The sequence below is a fragment of the Panthera uncia genome (assembly GCF_023721935.1).
Source record: "Panthera uncia isolate 11264 chromosome B2 unlocalized genomic scaffold, Puncia_PCG_1.0 HiC_scaffold_24, whole genome shotgun sequence".
Classification (NCBI taxonomy): domain Eukaryota; kingdom Metazoa; phylum Chordata; class Mammalia; order Carnivora; family Felidae; genus Panthera; species Panthera uncia.
The window spans coordinates 97,561,408-97,582,296 of NW_026057580.1; the positions used below are offsets into that span (position 1 = coordinate 97,561,408).

Consider the following 20,889-nt stretch of genomic DNA (forward strand, 5'->3'; position numbering starts at 1 on the left):
TAACTGGCTGGGGAGAAAAATAAAGAGATGGAGAATAGAAAGATTGAGGACAAAGGCTGCAACTTTTAGATGCAGTGGCCTGGGAAGACCTAATTGAGAAGGTGTCCTTTAAGTGAAAACCAAAGGACAAAAGGGAACATTGGACATACTGTAGGGGAGATAGGGGTAAGAAGTAATGTGCCAATCACAGGAACACATAAAATGTGCTCAATGTTCTTAAGGAAGGCCAGGGAGTCAGTGTGGCCGGAGTGGAGTGAGCAAGAAGAAGAGGAAAAGTCAGAAAAGTGCCCGGTAGTCAGAAAAGCCTAGGTAGTTCCCTGAAGAACGACCTGGGGTCTCTGGCTTTTAGTCTAAGTGAGAGGGGAAGCAAGAGTTTTGAGCAAAGTAGTGCCACAACCTGATTTGCATGTAATCTAGATCAGTCTGGCTGCTCCAATGAGAATGGCCTACTGAACAGACAATAGCAAGGGTAGAAACAAAGACATAGGAAGCTCTTGCAGTAGTTCCAGTGAGAGATGACGATGGCTTGAACCCAGATAGTAGTGGTGGCCATGGTGAGAAGTAGATGTCTTGGGTCTATTTGGAAAATAGAGCCAATGGGATCCAAGGATGGATTGGGTGTGGGTTGTGAGAAAAAGAAAAGTCAGAAATGACTCCACATTTTCTGCCCCAAACTACTGCTGCAATAATGTAGTAATCACTGATGTGAGAAGTGAAAGATGTGGAAGACGCATGTTCGCTATTAGATGGCGGGGAGACACATGCAGGAATTAGGATGCAGGGATGATGAGGACATCATGGAAGTGTTGGGTTGGAGGTGCATCCTCCCATGGAGATGTGTGGTGGGCACCTGAGTATCGAACTCTGGAAATCAGGGGGAGGTCAAGACTAGAGATGTAAATGTAGGAGTCATCTACAGATAGAAGGATATGGTTGTGGTTGTTATATCTCTTCAGTAGTATGAGATGGTTCCATTCAGACCAAAAGTACACTGCAAACAGTGTCTGAGGAGCAGAGGCCTGCATAAGACACATTACCAAAAGCTGCCAGTGAAAGGTTCGTGCTACCAGAAGCAAGTAGAAAGCCAGGAACAGGTAGAAAAAATGTAACTAGCATTCATAATTTGAATTGCTCCTAATTTGCCTAATTAAGGAAACAGTTTCGCGGTGAGTCAGATTATAATTTTATAAGTTGATTTGCAAAGTCAATTATAGCTTTATAGTATTACATTTTGGGGATATTGCATATTATCTCAATGGAAATTAATAAGCCACTTGATGAGCACACAACATTCCTTACACCAGTGAAGAAAAGATTAGGAAGAGAAAACTGCCTCTAATTTATGGACAAACAGTATGATGCATAAGAATCCCATAGGGTAGTTCTAAAAATTTAATATCTGCTGATTCTCACAAATCCTTCAACCTTTTTAAGAAACAAAACTCTTGACTTGCTTGGCTTCCTCTCTTGGTAAAAAGCCTTTAGTTTGAACAGTTATTCAAGCTGACCTGGATGCACCTAATGACCATTTCTTCCCACTAAGACCATGTTTCTCCACCTTTCTTTCCTTATTGAACACCCCACCAAGGGACCTTTCTAGGTAATTTTCGTTCCCAATCTCCAACCCATAAAAATGTTGTATTGTGGTAAAATATACACAGCGTATTTATCCTTTTAACCATTTAGAATTGTACAACTCAGTGTCATTAAATACACTCACAATGTCACGTAACCGTCACCACCATCTTTATCCAAAACATGTTCATTTTCTCCGACATAAACTCTGTACTCCTTATACCTTAACTCCCTATTCCCCACTCCCCCCAGCCCTCCCCCCTCTATTATACTCCCTGTCTCTGAATTTGCCTGTTCTAGTATCTCATATAGGTGGAATCATACACTATTTGTCCTTTTGCATCTGGCTTCTTTCACTTAGTATGTTTTCAAGGTCCGTCATGTTGTAGCATGTATCATAGTGTCGTTCTTCTTCATGGCTGAAAAATATTACATTGTATGGCTAGACCAGGCTTGTGTATCCATCCATCCTAGATGTACACCTGCACCGTTTCCACACCTTTTGGCTATTGTGAATGGTGCTGCTGTGAACATTGGGGTACAAATATTTGTTTATGTTCTTGCTTTCAGTTCAGTTCTTTTGGATTTATACCGATGTGGACTAGCTTGGCCCATGAAATGTCAACACCACAGATGTACTGTGTACCTGTTTATGTTCTGTGTGTGTATGTGTCTGTGCTTAACACATAAAAACAGTAAGATTTCTTCACCACCCTGTCAGAACCAATTTTCACCTCTTTGAGGGGGAGTGGTATCACCCTCACTGAGACAGCAAGCTCTAAGATAAATATCCCCAGGGTTCTCGCGTCAGTGCGGTAAATATATAGGTAATAGATACACAAGGTGCTTAACAATGAGTGAAGCCGTGGGTGATAAGGAAGATGACCCCAAAACACATAAGTATCAAAAGTAATACTTATTCCTCCTGCAATAATATTATTTATATTATAATTAGTCTTCAAAATCGACAGCAGTTATCAAGTGATGAACCCAAGAATGTTTCGGAAAATTGCTTTTTACAGTTGTGTCGAGACCAAACCAGGTGAGTAAAAATTCTAACTAAACTTTTGAAAACAGTGGAGATTAATGATGTTGTATTCCCACTGAACCCAAAATATCTCCGGAACACAAATAGAATGATTACAAGCAAGTATTACGTGCACTAGGGGAAAACAAGGAAAGAAACAAATACAGGAGCCAACGATCCAGGTGGTAGGAAGCCAAGTGCCGGTGAGGTTACAGGATGGCTCTGTCGGTAGAGAAACACGTTTCAAATACCTGACCAGAACCCATCAAATGTCAGGAAAGACAAGGAGAAACCAAAGAACTGCCAGATTGGAGGAGACTAAGATGGGACTAAGAGGAGACACGTGGGACCCTGGACCAGAAAAAGGGCATTCGTGGGGAAATGGGAATTCCGAAAAAAGTCTGCAGTCCAGTTAGAAATGTGGTACAAATGCGAATGGCTTCGCCTTAGTTAATTGTGCCATGGTTATACAAGTCGTTAACATTCAGGGAAGCTGAGGTGAAGGGCTTACTGGAACTCTCTGTACCATATTTGCAACTCCTCTGTGAGTCTAAAATTATTTTAGAATAAAAAGTATAAGAAAACAAACAAACAACAACAAACTTCCTGGTAACTCCTGAGTGTCAGAAGCGAAGTTGTGACACACATTGCTGAAGAGTGGTGTGAGTGGAGGGTCCATATTCACAATAACAGGAGTTTGAAATCTGACATGAGAGGAACTCCTGTCTTTGTCTCCTTTCCAATTCTATTGCAGGGTGTGCTGGGTGCATCACGTAACTGGGATGTGGGTGTATCCTTTCCTGGAACACATTGGCCCAGGAGCCAGAATCATCTTCTTTGGGTCTACAACCATCTTAATGAACTTTTTGTACCTGCTGGGAGAAGTTCTGAACAGCTATATCTGGGATACACAGAGAAGTAAGTATTGTTTAGGGGAGCATAAAGCAGGAGAACTGCTGTCTAAAAGAGTGTGTGCCGACACTGAAGGAAAATTCCATTGTAGCCAAGGATCACTTATGAAGAGTTTCATTTTTATAACTACACAGTGTTAATTTAAGAGCCGCTGGCAGTTACCTGAAAGGTTTATTACTCACTTTGTCTTATTAGCTAGTAAAACATCCAAATCTCAGAGAAAAGAAGCATGTCTATAAAATTTTATAGGGAGAAATGTAGCGTTAACAACAACAACAAAAATTTAGGAACTTCACTCTGATCAGAAAATACTGCTTTAGCTAAAGGGACCTCCCCCAATTAAATAGATAAAATATTAAATGTAACCAAATAGTCTCATTAAAAGCCACCCAGACCTCCGCTTCTTACACCATCCCTTGTGTGGGTGCAGTAGCTTCAGAGAGGTCTCCCCCACTGTTCTGCTAGAACCCCAAGCAGCTCAGACTACCTGTGGCCACTGTGATTCACCAGTGACTGTCATATTCAAGGGCTGGAGGTGACAAAGAGGTACAGGCAGTAAAGGTAATAATACTTCATTGCTGTAGAAACTCTCTTAACCTATGACTTGATTTATCTTTTGTTTCTGTTTACGGCAGCGCCTCTATCTTGGCAAGGCACGTAATCTTACCCAAGCTGTGCAAACCCCTGTCCAAAGCGTATGTAAGATAACATAACAAATGGGAAGGTGGAAAAAGCAACAGCACCGTATGTAGTGGTTTGAGTCCTGCATGAAAGTGTTTCCAAAGGCAAAATGGTTTGGGAATTTTGGAGAGTTCTGGGCATCTCCGCCAATAGAATCACAACATTCTAGACATCCCTCGCAAATGATCTCTGTTCCACAAACACTGAGCACCCTACGTTGTGCCAGACACTGTGCCAGGAACCGGATCTTATTAGACAAATAAAACACAGTCGTTGCATGGTTACCAAATTGGACTTTTTTGTGTGTGGACCTTCTAAGATTGTGTGTCAAGGCATTGGCCAATGGTAAGTGGCCAGGAGGAATTTAAGGATTTCTTTTCTCGGCAGCTGGCTTAATTTTAATAAGTGGTCTATTAGAAAAAGTGTCAAAATGTTTCATTCAGTTCAGGCCACAGCTTGGGAAACCAGAAATTAATCTTTTAATAATTCCTTCTCTGTTTAATGGGAATAGTAATCTTTATTAGTTAACTTATGAAAGTATTTAGCTAACTTGCAGAAATATTTTGAGAACAAAATGTAAACATTTCTCAGCTTCTTGGGAGAAAGGCCATATTTAAATGTAGGCTAATATGCTTTCTATATGTTATTCAGGAAGTATTTATGACTCTTTCCCCTTGATTTAGCTTGATTCCAATGGTCATTTGGCCATTGTTCTGCTACTCCTAAGAGAAGATGGCCTGAAGACCAGGAAAGAGAAAAATCCGGTATGGATTCATAGAATACTGCTCTTTAGCAGCTCTAAGTGAGAAGTTAAAAATGAATAGTGAAACTCAGGGTTTTTTTAATGATCTGTTCAATTTAATTTGGGCCATTCTCTTAAGTAAGGTTGACTCATATTCCATAACTCATTTTAGGTATGGAGATTAATTTTATCTACATGGGACCATCTAGTTAATTCCACAAAGGCAGATGTTTCATGTCAAGTGGACACATTTTTCTCATCTATGAGAAGGATTGCAAACTGATGGCCTCCCCCCAAATTTACTTGCCAAAAGTTTTGTTAGACCTACGTGGTGGGATTTTTCTTTTTGAACCAACATTTAAAAATTGGGAGATTATACATACAGGCCAGATTCACCAGCTTATCAGATACTTTTTTAAGATCTGGCAACACCAGGCCCACCAAGCCCACTTATGGCAACAATGGATCAGTTGCCCCCTAGAGCTGGCTCCTTAAGTGTTCCTAGTTTTCACCTGGCCACTTTGCTCCACTACATTAGCTGCCTGTTTCCATACATGGTTAAATTCGAAAGTGCTGATTAAAAGCAGTATGTGCCGTATGTGTGTGTGTGTTTGCGTGTGTTGCAATGAACTGAATACAGTCAGGGAGAGTGTTAGAATCCTGAGTACATTTACTACGTCCAAAACAAAATCCGCCAAGAAGCAGGGATATCACACGGAGCCCCCTTCCTTGTATCCATAATGATTTTTAATGGCTTCACTTCCTCCACTTGGTGATGCAATGTTGACTTCAACTTCGAGACAAAATCACATTATTAGAGAATCATTGAACAGAATAGGATATTAGAAACCCAGAAAAGCTGGCTTTTTTACTAAGAAGCAGCTGAGCCTGGAAATTCTAGGTGACCCACCAATATAGGTGGTGGCAGAGCCAACACCTTCTGCATAATGTCCGGTCCAGTGTTACTTTTACTGAGCCATCAGATTGTCACCATTGGAAATCCAGACCCATGAGAGGCTAGAAACCTCACTAAGACCCATGGACCTACTTCATAAAATAACAAAATAGACCAACTTGATAAGAACAATGAACAAAAAGCCCTTAAATAGGCTAAATTTATATGTAAGCATTTGCTGTTTTTAAAGAAAAGTAACTCTAAGTGGAGTTGTGACTCTTGTAATGGTTTGCTAGGGCTGCTACAGCAAAGTACAGGGTGACTTAAACCCAGCAAAAGCTGGATGACTTAAACAATAGAAATGCAATGTCTCACAGCTCTGGAGGCCAGAAGACCAAAATGAAGGTATTGGCAGGAAAGGTTCCTTCTGAGAACCATGAGGGAGGGATCTCTTCCAGGCCTCTCTCCTTAGCTTGTAGATGACCATCTTCATGTTCACATGACAGTTGTCCCTGTGTGTGAGGCTGTCTCCAAATTTACCCTTTCTATAAAGACAATGGCCATATTTGATTAGGGTCCACCCCAATAACTTCATTTTTACTTGGTAAAGACCTTATCTCCAAATACAATCACATTCTGAGGTACTGGGGGTTAGGTGTGTGGAGACACAATTCCACCCACAACACTCTGCCTTCTGACCCCAAAATTCATGTCCTTCATTCATACAAAATACATTCCCAAGAGCCCCAAAAGTCTTTCCAGCATCAACTCTTAGATCTAAAATCTCATCTTAAATATCATCTAAATCAGGTCTGGTTAAGACTTGGGGTATAATTCATCTTGAAGCACAATTGCTTTTCAGTTGTGAACCTGTGAAGCCAGACAGAAAGTTATCTGCTTCCCAAACATAATAGTGAGACAGGCACAGAATATACACACCCTTTCCAAAAAGGAGAAATCACAGCAGGCAAGGGCGTCACAGATCCCAACCAAGTGTGAAATGTAACAGGGCAAATTCTATTAGATTTAAAGGCTTGAGAATGATCGTCTTTGGCTGAATACTCCATCCTCGGGCCACTTGCCCTTGCCCCTGGGTGGAAGCCTTACCCTCTGGAGAAGACTAGCCCCTGAACCACCTTAGAAGTCATTCTTCTTTCATTTCATGCTGCCTCTGTCCCTTTTAGTTCAGGCTGGCAGGGTTTCTGCTGGCACAAAATTCTCAAAAACCTTTTTGGCTTCCCATGCAATCCACAGAGGTCCACATCATCAGACAAGAAGGTCCCCCACAAATCTCTCCTGGCTGCTGCTGAAATGGTTAATTGGATCCACGAATGGCATGCCCTCATCTCTTTAGCAAATGGTCGTCCTGCCACCCCCCTTGGCCTTCTCTCTGAGGTTAGGCTCTGAGGTTAGGACTTCAACATATGAATTTGGGGGCACGGTGGTGGGAGGACACAATTCAACCTGTAACAGCTGAGATATTTCTGTACTTAAGCTAAGAATTTATTCCAATTCCAGTGTGTCTAACTGGGGTGACCAATCTTATTAAAGTAAAACTTAATACGACCAGAAATGAGTGTCCAAAAGTGAAAGGTTGGGGTGAGGAGAGAGACGAGCAAAAGAGAAAGGAGGTTGGAGCCAGATCTTTATGACAGAAACCCTCTTTCTTTTTTTCTCCCGCAGCTGCCCATCCAGCTCATGGCCCACCCAGGCCCACCCAGGCCTGCAGTGTCCCAGCACTGCCCTCTGGTTGAGCCCTTCTCCCAGCCTAGGGGAATCACATGTGACTAACTCTCTCAGGGTCAATCAGCTCTTCCTCCAGGTTCCCAAAAGCACGTCCTGCCTTAGCTTTGTGACAGGTTTCTTTCTGCTATTTGTGTGGAAATTATACCTCTGGTTCTTCCAAATATTATTTACAGCTGTCTAATTTTTTCCCTCTACCTCAAAGCTGCCAAACTAAAGTAGGTGGGGAGCCATTTTTCCTGTCTGGGTCAATGAACACCCCCTGTTCTCCACCCCCGCTTTTGAAGATTCCACTGTCGCTGCCAAGTCAACCCATCTGCAGGAGAACACTTAGGAGGAAACAGACTTTAAGGAAAAGCAAGCAGTTATTAGTTCCTGAGAGCTTCTCCACAGGAGAGGGAACATGGGACAAAGTTGGGACCCAAGTCATGTGTGCTGCTTGAAAGGAATCCCTGTTGTGTTTTTCTGCCTTTGCCTTGGTTACCAACAACTAAGGCATCTCCTGGCCTTCTCCCCCTTAACCCTATTCCTCCTCCCTTCAGATGTCCTTACTCCTCAATCTGAAGTTTTCCTTAATATGATTTCTGAGAAGCACTTTGGAAGACGTGTTACAGATCTGTGCCAGTTCCTTAGTCATGAAAACCAAACCTGAAAGACTGTCTAAGGACACCTGTTCAGAGCATGTTACCCACATTCCCACCACCACCGCCCTGGCCCCACAAAACAAATACCGGGAGCTGGGTGCTGAGGGGAAGGGGAATCCTCCCTAATATGAGCCCTGTGAGAGTAACCCCCTGGGATGAGGCTTTACATTTTTTTATATTGTGAAGTTCCTTATTTTATTCTGCTTTCCCACTAGCATAGCCTTCTGAGGCCTTCCTCGTATTCATTGTTTATCAACTGATTCCATAATGATTAAATGAGCTCCTACTGTCAGTCAGGCACTGTGTTAGGTGCTAGGGATATTATCAGAAACAAAACAGTTAAGGGCTCTGCCTTCAGAGAGCTTACGACTTGTAAAAGAATACCAATAAAAGCTGCAAAGCAATATGTGGAGTTCTTTTGTTTCGAGCAAAAAGTCTGAGAATTTGGTTTCAGATGAATAATATTTAGCAAGAAGCAAAAGAAAGAAGCGGGGAGCATTTACCAGTTTAGCTTGAATGCATGACAATGACTTCAACATTTTCATCTCCAGGAAAACAAAACATCATTAACTAACTATTCACTACAGACCACAGGCAGAGGTCTTACTGGTCCAGTACATATGAGTCTCTCAGGAGGTAAAACATAGTTCTCCCAGAAGTGGGGTGAATAGAGGGAGAACTTGAGTTTAAGTACACAAAGGTATGGAAATAAACAGTTCTTGTGCCTAACTGCCTAGCAAGCTCTCGGTGAGTTAAAACAAACATTTTTTTTCTTCACTTTTGAAAATCCAGAGTCTTTGCCTTGAGAAGAAACAGGACCAAAATCAAAATAAGTAAGGTCTGTTTGAGACTCATCAGCTGTACACCTTCCAATGTTAGAAGCTGGTTACAAAGCGGTCTGCTGGGGGTTTCTGTACAGACTCAATGAGTCAAGAATTGACTTGCATCCCTCACTCCCAGATGCCATAAGACCTGGGTGTGTCCTGATGTCAAGGTAAAGGGTGGGGACAGAGGTCACTAAAGAAGTTTCAGGAGAAAGTTGGAAAGGATTTTCCTTCTTAGCTAGGAGAAAGGGAGTGGGTACAACAGAGTGGATGGGGAGACATGTGCGGAGAGGAGAGGGGTTTTTTGAGCAGCCTTGGCGAAGCTGCTCACAGTTTAATCTGATGTTAAAATAAAGTACTTTGCCTGAATTTCTAGGTATGGAAGAAGAGAAAGAGAAGCCTAAATTGGAATGAGAGCTAAGTCTAAATGAAAGAGCTGGATTGAGCCACCATTGAGGACTCTTACCCCCTGGGCATTGGCAATACAGGAGAGGAAGCGGCAAAGAAAGCAGTGGATGGAATTCACCTTGGCCTCCCTGCCCCGGGGGGGGGGGGGGGGGGGCACCTTTATAGAGACGCTTATATAAGAATAGGATACAGTTATTTCCAAAATAACTTGCCCTCATTATGTTTTAAAGAAGACTTTCCAAAGTCATTACTGATAATAACATCTTTTTTTTTCCTCTTCTAGTTTTTAAAACTAAAATTGGTCATTGGATTTTAATTTTTGCAATTGTGATTCCATTTAATTGAGGAAGAATACAACTCGGTTGTGTTTCTTGTTGAGAAATACGTGAAAATCAAAGGGATAGATGTAAAGCAAGGCATTTGCGTATTGAGTCCTGCAGGTGGCTGGATAAGGACCCTGGACCACAGGGCAAGTCTGGAGGAAATATGCTGGATGGTCTGTATTGCAATAATGTCACCATTGCTTCAAACAGGCAATGTTAGTAATAATCACATGAAGTTAGTCAAAGCCTAAGTGTATCTGGATCTCATGACTTAATCTTGTGAAACTTTTCATATATGCAAACAAACTTTAATAAAGACCAAGTAACCCCAATCTGATGCATGGTGTATTGAACATTGGTGTCTCCTCTCTTATTTTGTTTCTATTACCTCTTGAAAATGGGTTTACTGAACATAGGTCTTAATAATTTTCTGATTTTAAAAATGTGTATCTTTTAAAAAAAATTTTTTTAATATTTATTTATTTTTGAAGGGGGTGGGAAGAGAGAGGGAGACACAGAATCCAAAGCAGGCTCCAGGCTCTGAGCTGTCAGCACAGAGCCTGACGTGGGGCTCAAACTCACGAACCATGAGATCCACAACCCGAGCTGAAGCCAGACACTTAGCCAGCTGAGACACCAGGGTACCCCCAAAATGTGTATCTTTTTGATAAACCTAAAAAGAATAATTTTTTAAATTTAATTTACAAAGTCTTTGACTATAATTATTTTAAAATAATACTAATGCAGAACATGGAGTAGAGAACACATAAAAATAAATCTTAGAGAAATGTAAGGAAAAACTAATCAAAATAAAAGCAGAAATTAAGTAAGACAGCAGGAAAATAACAGTGGAATTGATACATAAGTAAATTGATTAATAGAGTATTTCATCTATACAAATATCATTAAAATATGCACACTAGAGAGAGAAACACAAATACTTGGCAATATAAACAGTATGAAACAGATTAATTATAAAAATAAACTTTATAGCTCTATGGCAACAAATTCTTAGAACCCAATGAAATGTGCAATTTTCAAGTAAATGGATTCAATAAGAACTGGAAAGCTGTAATAGACTGATATTCATGGGAGACTTTTTTTTAAATGTTCAAATAACTATCTCCAAAAAAGGAGTTGGGTCCAGAGTGTTTTATGAGCAAGTCCTTGAAAACTTTCAAGTAACAACCCTCATGTTATTTAAACTGTTCCAAGATTACAGAATGATGAAACACTTCCCAAATTATTTATCAAAGTTAATATAATCGTCAAAATAAAGCCAATGTAGCAAAATAAAAATTTTCATTCGCTTTAACTAAGGTATCCGCAACATAAATCCAGTCCTATATAAATAATTTTTCAAAACTGAATAAGATTTACTCTTAAAATTTAAGGATGGCTTAATACTAAGATTTTTATTCAAAAACATTCTCAATAAAATCATCCCCCCTCATCTGCAGGGGCTACCTTCCAGGACCCCCAGTGGGTGCCCAAAGCTATACATAGTACCAAACTGTATATATACTATGTTTTTTCCTCCACATATATGCCTATGATAAAGTTTAAATTTATAAATTAGGCACAAGAGATTAACAGCAATAATAATAAAATAAAACAATTATAACAATATACTGACATACAAGTTACGTGAAATCTTCTTACTGTACTCACCCCTTCTCCTGATGGATGTGAGAGCATGAGGTGAGGTGAATAACACATGACTGTGGGTAACTGAAATATGGAAAGTACAACGATGAATAGTGAAAACTCAGATAAGTGGGGGACCACTCTAATGCACAAAAGAAAAAAAAAATTACATGATTCTCTCCATAGTTGCCCCAAACCATTTGGGAAATTTTAAGTTATTTCTGATAATAACATTAATAATATAAAAACATGCCATATCATGAGATATTCCCTTTTAAGGTCAGAAATAAGATAATGAGAGTTGTGGCCAATATGGTGGAGAAGTAGGGGGAATCCATACTTCCCGTGTCTCTCAAACAAAGACGTGTAGAAGCCAAAGGACTTTGAACACCAGAGCCTGGGAGGAAAAGAGACTTGAATCCACTAGGAAGAAAATGGGGAAGCTGGAAAAAAGATAGGTGGGTAACTGCCAACTGGGGGACATAAAAAAAGGCCCTGTGGGCATGGAGGGGAGGGACCCCCTTCTGCGGAGAGACAAAGGGAAGAGAAAGAGCGGGTAGGGAAGTGCAGGACCGTAGCTGGACAGGAGAAAGACCTCGGATTGAGACTGAGAGGCATCTGATCTCTGCGGGGCTTTCTCTGGACTGGGGCGGGCTCCCTATTAGCACACCTGGAGAGGAGGGGCGCCAGCCCTGGGCACCGTGGTAGGTCAGGGCTCAGTCCGCATGCTGGAGAAAGTGGTGCCCTCCCTGGAGGGCTGCGCGATAGCACAGAACCTGCCTGCGTCCACCACCCCGGGCGCAGTGGCTGGGCCGAGGGCTCAGTCTGCAGGAGGAAAAGGTGGCCGTTTCCCTGGAGTGCCGTGGGAAAAGACAAAGCCTGCCTGCGTCCGCCCCCCGGGGGCTCCCGGGGAGGGCAGTGGCTCAGTCCACAGTAGAAGGCGGTCCTCCCCGACGTGCGGGGGACACAGACAAAACCAGCCGAGACCACATATCACCACACTGAGAGGCGCTTCCCCAGCGCCAGAATGCGCAGAGCGGGACTTTGAATCCTAGCCAAGCGCAGGGTCAGGGGAGTTGGCGGAGCAAGAAAGAACCGCCTCGTCTGGGCCCGCCGAGTGAGGACGACTCAAACTGAGTCCACCGGGGGGACTCCGTGGAGAAGAGACTGAGGGATCACCGTCTCCCCGCCCCAACCAAGGCGGGGCCTCAGGGATCACTCCCCTGCCCATAGCGAGGTGGGTCCACATTACGCCAAACCACGCCCCCTTGTGCTGGGTAACTGCGTAGCCACCAGATCGGAACAGACCCTGCAGACAGCTACTCCTGACAAGTGATGCAGCATTGCCTGGATTAACTCTAGGTCAACTCTGGATATATAAATATATTCTACTCCCCCTTTCTCCTCCTTATCTCTTCTCTCTCTCCCCTAGGCTGGTTACTCTGGTTATTGGTCTCTCTAAACAGATATATTTAATCCATTGTCTTGATAACATGTTCTCCACCTCCTTCTTTACACTCCTTTCTCTCTGGAATAATCAAGCCAAATAATTTCTCTGTCTGGGTAACTTTATCTTCGTTTCATTTTCCCCGCCTCCTTCTTTAATTTCCCTTCTCTCTCTCCGGATTAAGCCTTTTAGTCTCTCTGCCTAAATCAGTGTTTATTTTTTCTACCCCCTCCATGCATTTCTCTCCTTGTATGTGCTCATTCATCAGCACCGCCTCCACCCTCTTTACTTGTAGTTGGTGTTTTGGGGTTTTTCGTTTCTAGTCTTTAGTTTTTTGTTTGTGTTTATTTGTTTGTGTTATTCGTGTGTTTGCGTGTTTTTGTCTCCTGTTTGTCTACCTGTTTTCCTTTACAGGGCTACTCCAAGGAACAAATCAAAGCACACCTGGTGGAGGGTCAAAAATATCACTATGAGTAGGGTAATAAAATAACCAAAGTCACAACAACAGAGAGCAAGTAACAATCTCTGAAAAAACACCTCCTGAAGGGCCAGGCTCTGGACGGTGTATGACCCTCTTTCAATAGAGCGGTGCTCACAGGTGCGGAGCACACAAACTTTTAAAATGCATAAGGGACAGAAAACTAGACAAAATGACAAAACAGAAGAATTCTCCTCAAAAGAAATTCCAGGAAGTAGCGACAGCTAACGAATTGATCAAAACCGATTTCAGCAACATAACAGAACAAGAATTTAGAATAATAGTCATAAAATTAATCGCTGGGCTTGAAAAAAGCATAGAGGACAGCAAAGAATCTATTGCTACAGAGGTCAAGGGACTAAAAAATAGTCATGATGAATTTTAAAATGCTATAAATGAGGTGCAAAATAAATGGAGGTGGCCACTGCACAGATTGAAGAGACAGAGGAGAGAAAAGGTGAATTAGAAGACAACATTATGGGAAAAAAGGAAGCTGAGAAAAAGATTTTAAAAATCCAGGAGTGTGAGGGGAGATTTAGAGAACTAAGTGATGGAATCAAACAGAACAATATCTGTATCATAGGAATTCCAGAAGAAGAAGAGAGAGAGAAAGGGGCTGAAGGTGTACTTGAACAAATCATAGCTGAGAACTTCTCTGATCTGGGGAAGGAAATAGGCATTGAAATCCAAGAGGCACAGAGAACTCCCTTCAGACATAACTTGAATCGATCTTCTGCATGACATATCATAGTGAAACTGGCAAAATGCAAGGATAACGAGAGAATTCTGAAAGCAGCTAGAAATAAATGGGCCTTGACGTACAAAGGTAGACACATAAGGGTAGTAGCAGACCTATCTACTGAAACTTGGCAGGCCAGAAAGGAATGGCAGGAAATCTTCAATGTGATGAACAGAAAAAAATTATGCAGCCGAGAATCCTTTACCCAGCAAGTCTGTCATTCAGATAGAAGGAGAGATAAAGGTTTTCCAAAACAAGCAAAAACTGAAGGAATTCATCACCACTAAACCAGCCCTACAAGAGATCCTAAGGGGGAATCTGTGAGTGAAATGTTGCTGGGATCACAAAGTACCAAAGACACCAGTACAAGCATGAAACCTACAGGTAACACAATGACTCTAAACCCGTATCTTTCAATAATAACACTGAATGTAAATGGACTAAAGGCTCCAACCAAAAGACATAGGGTATCAGAATGGATAAAAAAAAAACCAAGACCCATCTATTTGCTGTCTACAAGAGACTCATTTTAGACCTGAGGACACCTTCAGATTGAAAGTGAGGGGATGGAGAACTATCTATCATGCTACTGGAAGTCAAAAGAAAGCTGGAGTAGCCATACTTATATCAGACAAACTAGACTTTAAATTAAAGGCTGTAACAAGAGATGAAGAAGGGCATTATATGATAATTACAGGGCCTTTCCATCAGGAAGAGCTAACAATTATAAATGTCTATGCACCGAATTCAAAGCACCCAAATATATAAAACAAGTAATCACAAACATAAGCAACCTTATTGATAAGAATGTGGTAATTGCAGGAGACTTTAACACTCCACTTACAAAAAGGGACAGAAAATCTAGACAGAGAATCAATAAAGAAACAAGGGCCCTGAATGATATATTGGATCAGATGGACTTGACAGATATATTTAGAACTCTGTATCCCAAAGCAACAGAATATACCTCGTTCTCGAGTGCACATGGAACATTCTCCAAGAAAGATCACATACTGGGTCACAAAACAGCCCTTAATAAGTATAAAACAATTGAGATCATACCATGCACACTTTCAGATCATAATGCTATGAAACTTGATATCAACCACAGGAAAAAGTCTGGAAAACCTCCAAAAGCATGGAGGTTAAAGAACATCCTACTAAAGAATGAATGGGTCAACCAGGCAATTAGAGAAGAAATTTAAAAATATATGGAAACAAATGAAAATTAAAATACAACAATCCAAATGCTTTGGGATGCAGTGAAGACAGTCCTGAGAGGAAAATACATTGCAATCCAGGCCTATCTCAAGAAACAAGAAAAATCCCGAATACAAAATCTAACAGCACACCTAAAGGAAACAGAAGCAGAACAGCAAAGACACCCCAAACCCAGCAGAAGAAGAGGAATAATAAAGATCAGAGAAGAAATAAACAATATGGAATCTAAAAAAACAGTAGAGCAAATCAATGAAACCAAGAGTTGGTTTTTTGAAAAAATAAACAAAATTGATAAACCTCTAGCCAGGCTTCTCCAAAAGAAAAGGGAGATGACCCAAATAGAAAAAAATCATGAATGAAAATGGAATTATTACAACCAATCCCTCATAAATACAAGCAATTATCATGGAATACTATGAAAAACTATATGCCAACAAATTGGACAACCTGGAAGAAATGGACAAATTCCTAAACACCCACACACTCCCAAAACTCAAACAGGAAGAAATAGAAAATTTGAACAGACCCACAACCAGTGAAGAAACTGAATTGGTTATCAAAAATCTCCCAACAAATAAGAGTCCAGGACCAGATTGCTTCCCTGGGGAATTCTACCAGACATTTAAAGCAGAGATAACACCTATCCTTCTCAAACTGTTCCAAAAAATAGAAAGGGAAGGAAAACTTCCAGACTCATTCTATGAAGCCAGCATTACTTTGATTCCTAAACCAGACAGCGACCCAGCAAAAAAAGAGAACTACAAGCCAATATCCCTGATGACTATGGATGCAAAAATTCTCAACAAGATACTAGCAAATCGAATTGAACAGCATATAAAAAGAATTATTCACCATGATCAACTGGGATTCATTCTGGGCTGCAGGGCTAGTTCAATATTCACAAATCAATCAATGTGATACATCACATTAATAAAAAAAAAAAGATAAGAACCATATGATCCTGTCAATCGATGCAGAAAAAGGATTTGACAAAATTCAGCATCCTTTCTTAATAAAAGCCCTCAAGAAAGTCAGGATAGAAGGAACATACTTCAACGTCATAAAAGCCATTTATGAAAAGCCCACAGCTAATATCATCCTCAATGGGGAAAAACTGAGAGCTTTCCCCCTGAGATCAGGAGGACAACAGGGGTGTCACTCTCACCGCTGTTGTTTAACATAGTGTTGGAAGTGCTAGCATCAGCAATCAGACAACAAAATGAAGTCAAAGGCATTGAAATTGGCAAAGATGAAGTCAAGCTTTCACTTTTTGCAGATGACATGATACTATACATGGAAAACCCAATAGACTCCACCAAAAGTCTGCTAGAACTGATACATGAATTCAGCAGTCGTATGATACAAAATTAATGTACAGAAATCAGTTGCATTCTTATACACTAATAATGAAGCAACAGAAAGACAAATAAAGAAACTGATCCCATTCACAATTGCACCAAGAATCATAAAATACCTAGGAATAAACCCAACCAAAGATGTAAAAGATATGTATGCTGAAAACTATAGAAACCTTATGAAGGAAATTGAAGAAGATACAAAGAAGTGGAAAAACATTCCGTGCTCATGGATTGCAAGAATAAATATTGTTAAAATGTCAATACTACCCAAAGCTATCTACACATTCAATGCAATCCCCATCAAAATTGCACCAGCATTCTTCTCGAAGCTAGAACAAGCAATCCTCAAATTTGTATGGAACCACAAAAGACCCCGAATAGCCAAAGTAATACTGAAGAAGAAAACCAAAGTGGGAAGCATCATAATCCTAGACTTTAGCCTCTACTACAAAGCTGTAATCATCAAGACAGCATGGTATTGGCACAAAAACAGACACATAGACCAATGGAATAGAATAGAGACTCCAGAATTGGACCCACAAATGTATGGCCAACTAATCTTTGACAAAGCAGAAAAGAATATCCAATGGAAAAAAAACAGTCTCTTTAACAAATGGTGCTGGGAGAACTGGACAGCAACATGCAGAAGAATGAAACTAGACCACTTTCTTACACCATTCACAAAAATAAACTCAAAATTGACGAAGGACCTGAATGTGAGACAGGAAACCATCAAAACCCTAGAGGAGAAAGCAGGAAAAAACCTCTCTGACCTCAGCCGCAGCAATTTCTTACTTGACACATCTCCAAAGGCAAGGGAATTAAAAGCAAAAATGAACTATTGGGACCTCATGAAGATAAAAAGCTTCTGCACTGCAAAAGAAACAACAAAACTAAAAGGCAACCGATAGAATGGGGAAAGATATTTGTAAATGACATAACGGATAAAGGGCTAGTATCCAAAATCTATAAAGAACTCACCAAACTCCACACCCGAAGAACAAATAATCCAGTGAAGAAATAGGCAGAAGACATGAGGAGACACTTCTCTAAAGAAGACATCCAGGGGGCGCCTGGGTGGCTCAGTCGGTTAAGCGTCCGACTTCAGCTCAGGTCACCATCTCACACTCCGTGAGTTCGAGCCCCGCGTCGGGCTCTGGGCCGATGGCTCAGAGCCTGGAGCCTGCTTCCGATTCTGTCTCCCTCTCTCTCTGCCCCTCCCCCATTCATGCTCTGTCTCTCTCTGTCTCAAAAATAAATAAACATTAAAAAAAATTTAAAAAAGAAGACATCCAGATGGCCAACAGGCACATTAAAAAGATGCTCAACATCACTCCTCATCAGGGAAATACAAATCAAAACCACACTGAGATACACCTCACGCTGATTAGAGTGGCTAAAATGAACAAATCAGGAGACTATAGATGCTGGAGAGGATGTGGAGAAACGGGAACCCTCTTGCACTGCTGGTGGGAATGCAAACTGCTGCAACCACTCTGGAAAACAGTGTGGAGGTTCCTCAAAAAATTAAAAATGGATCTACCCTATGACCCAGCAATAGCAGTGCTAGGAATTTACCCAAGGGATACAGGAGTGCTGATGCATAGGGGCACTTGTACCCCAATGTTTACAGCAACACTTTCAACAATAGCTAAATTTTTTTATGGAAAGAGCCTAAATGTCCATCAACTGATGAATGGGTAAAGAAGATGTGGTTTGTATATACAATGGAATACTACTTGGCAATGAGAAAGAATGAAATCTGGCCATTTGTAGCAACATGGATGGAACTGGAGAGTATTATGCTAAGTGAAATAAGTCAGGCAGAGAAAGACAGATACCATGTTTTCACTCATATGTGGATCCTGAGAAACTCAACAGAAGACCAGGGGGGAGAGGAAGGCGAAAAAAAAAAAAGTTACAGAGAGGGAAGGAGGCAAACCATAAGAGACTCTTAAATACTGAGAACAAACTGAGGTTTGATGGGTGGTAGGGGAGAGGGGAAGGTGGGTGATGGGCATTGAGGAGGGCACCTGTTGGGATGAGCACTGGGTGTTGTATGGAAACCAACTTGACAATAAATTACATTTAAAAAAAAGAAAGAAGATAATGACATCCATGACACTGTCACTATTACTCTTCTGAGGTCTTGGAGAATGTTACGTCTGGCATCAAATAAGTTCTATTTTGACCTGGAGTGAAAAAGATCTATGTTAAAGTTTTATGTAACTATAGAATTGATATTATTAATGGAAAAGAAAATTGAATGTTTTAAGAAAAAGCAGAAAATGGGGAAAGCCACCATTTTTTTAAGTGTTTATTTTGTTTTTGAGAGATTGAGACAGAGCATGAGTGAGGGAGGGGCGGAGAGAGAGGGAGACACAGAATCCGAAACAGGCTCCAGGCTCTGAGCTGTCAGCAACGAGCCCAAGGCAGGGCCCAACGAACTGTGAGATCATGACCTGAGCCGAAGTTGAATACTTAACCAACTGAGCCACCCAGGTGCCCTGAAAGCCACGTTTAAAAGGAAACTATTTCTCCAGATGACTCTCAGGAGAGTAAACCTGAAGGAATGGAATATTTTTTAGGACTCTTTGGGACAATTCCTCTGGTGACCATGTGACTATCCCTCTGGCCTAGCAGATAACACTTTCACTTTAGTCACCAAAATGACACCCAAAGAAGTTGATGCCTGTGGTCTTCAGATATAAAGCTAATTTGACTTAAGTACCTTGCCACCGTCTTGGATTTATGCATCACTGCTATGTTTGAAATACAATTATGTGATCGTATTTGGGGTTGGGTTTGGTTTACTTGTGATGGATCATTTCTGCTTTAGGAACCCCAGCCCCTGAACCCTGGCCAAGCTTCTACAGGATGCCCAGGGCTGTCTCTGCAGATGCAAGGAACACGCTGAGACATGCCTACCCCCGGTAATGTACCCCCTGACCCATCACAGAAACTCCGTTTACCCTGGAGCAGAATCCATCGCGATGAGTCTACTGCCCGCCATGTAATCACAGAGTGATGAGAAAGAAGTTAGAGATTTCTCCCTTTGGCTTGCAACCTCCCACTTTCTCCCACCCGTTCTCAGGAGGATGCTTGTGCTTTACTCTCTTCTCTGTGTATGTCGGTGAAGACTGATCTACCATCCACCATATCAGGGGGGAATGTGCTTTGAGCTTCAATTTTGGAAGAAATTGAAAATTTCTTTAAGAAAATTAATAATTTCTTTAAGAAAATTAATAATTAACTAATGCAAATTAACAGAGGAACATTTTAAAAAGACAAATTGTACCAAAGAAGCAGAACAATGGAAAGCTTTTCAACTTATTTTACTTAATATACCCCTCAAAATAAAGCCAAAAGAGCACCAAATTTCACTTATGGTAGATAAAATACTGGCACCATAAATCTAATACTATAAGAAAATTACAATTTTTCATGACCAAATAATGTATACTTTTCTCTTGAGAGACTTCTTAAAAAGACAAAATGGAAAGATATACTAAATTGTGAAAAAGAAAATTCTATTCTTAAAGATGCCATTCCTTCCTCCAAATAATTTATAAGTACTATATAACTCCATTCTAAAATTGCTAACTTTTTTTTAACTTAACAGAAAAATAAATCAGTAAAAGTAACAGAAAAATCTTGAGAACACATAATTAAAGCATACTTGTGTCACTAAAACATATTATAGGGAAGCCTGGGTGGCTCAGTTGGTTAAGGGTCCAACCAAAGCTTGATCTCAGCTCACGATCTCATGGTTCATATGTTTGAGCCCCACAAGGGATTCTGCGCTGTCAGTGCAGAGCCTGCTTGGGATTCTGTCTCTGCCTCTCCCTCTCTTTCTCAAAATAAATAAACAAAATTTAAAAAAAAACTTTAAAAAACATATTATAAAATATTATAATTAAATAATAATTAAAATAATGTGGTATGGCTCAACAATGGAAAGAAAGATCAGCAAAATATATATATATATACATATATATATTTAGCAATTAATAAAATGACATTTCAAATCAGTAAGAGCATAGTAAATGATTGAATGAAAATGAATACTAGTTGGTAAAAACGAAAAAGCTGCATTTCTTCCTTAAAATTCACACACATAAAACACACACACATACAATTTCAGATAGATTAAAGGATGAAATATAAGAAAAAGGTATGAGAGGGGCGCCTGGGTGGCTCAGTTGTTTAAGTGTCTGACTTCAGC

General features: G+C 40.7%; 1 protein-coding gene and 1 long non-coding RNA gene across 4 annotated transcripts in view; one reads left to right on the forward strand and one right to left on the reverse strand.

Annotated features, from left to right (window-relative positions):
* Positions 1-10,106, forward strand: part of AIG1 (androgen induced 1) — a 246,788-nt gene extending 236,682 nt beyond the window's left edge. Inside the window, exons 5-6 of one of the 3 annotated variants that reach the window (XM_049654475.1) lie at positions 3,357-3,520; positions 7,516-9,389. In XM_049654475.1, coding sequence (XP_049510432.1) covers positions 3,357-3,520; positions 7,516-7,586 — 235 coding nt within the window. In that variant the 3' untranslated portion in view covers positions 7,587-9,389. Of the gene's footprint in view, positions 1-3,356; positions 6,127-7,515; positions 9,390-9,419 lie in introns of those variants that run through there. The other 2 variants (XM_049654476.1, XM_049654474.1) reach the window with 2 other exon arrangements.
* Positions 10,107-10,113: 7 nt separating this feature from the next.
* The window catches only part of LOC125938977 (uncharacterized), a 42,714-nt gene continuing 31,938 nt past the window's right edge, over positions 10,114-20,889 (reverse strand). The window contains exons 2-3 of the long non-coding RNA XR_007462876.1: positions 11,446-11,505; positions 10,114-10,447 (exon numbers count right to left, since the gene is read on the reverse strand). This is a non-coding gene — a long non-coding RNA (uncharacterized LOC125938977). The remainder of the gene's footprint in view (positions 10,448-11,445; positions 11,506-20,889) is intronic.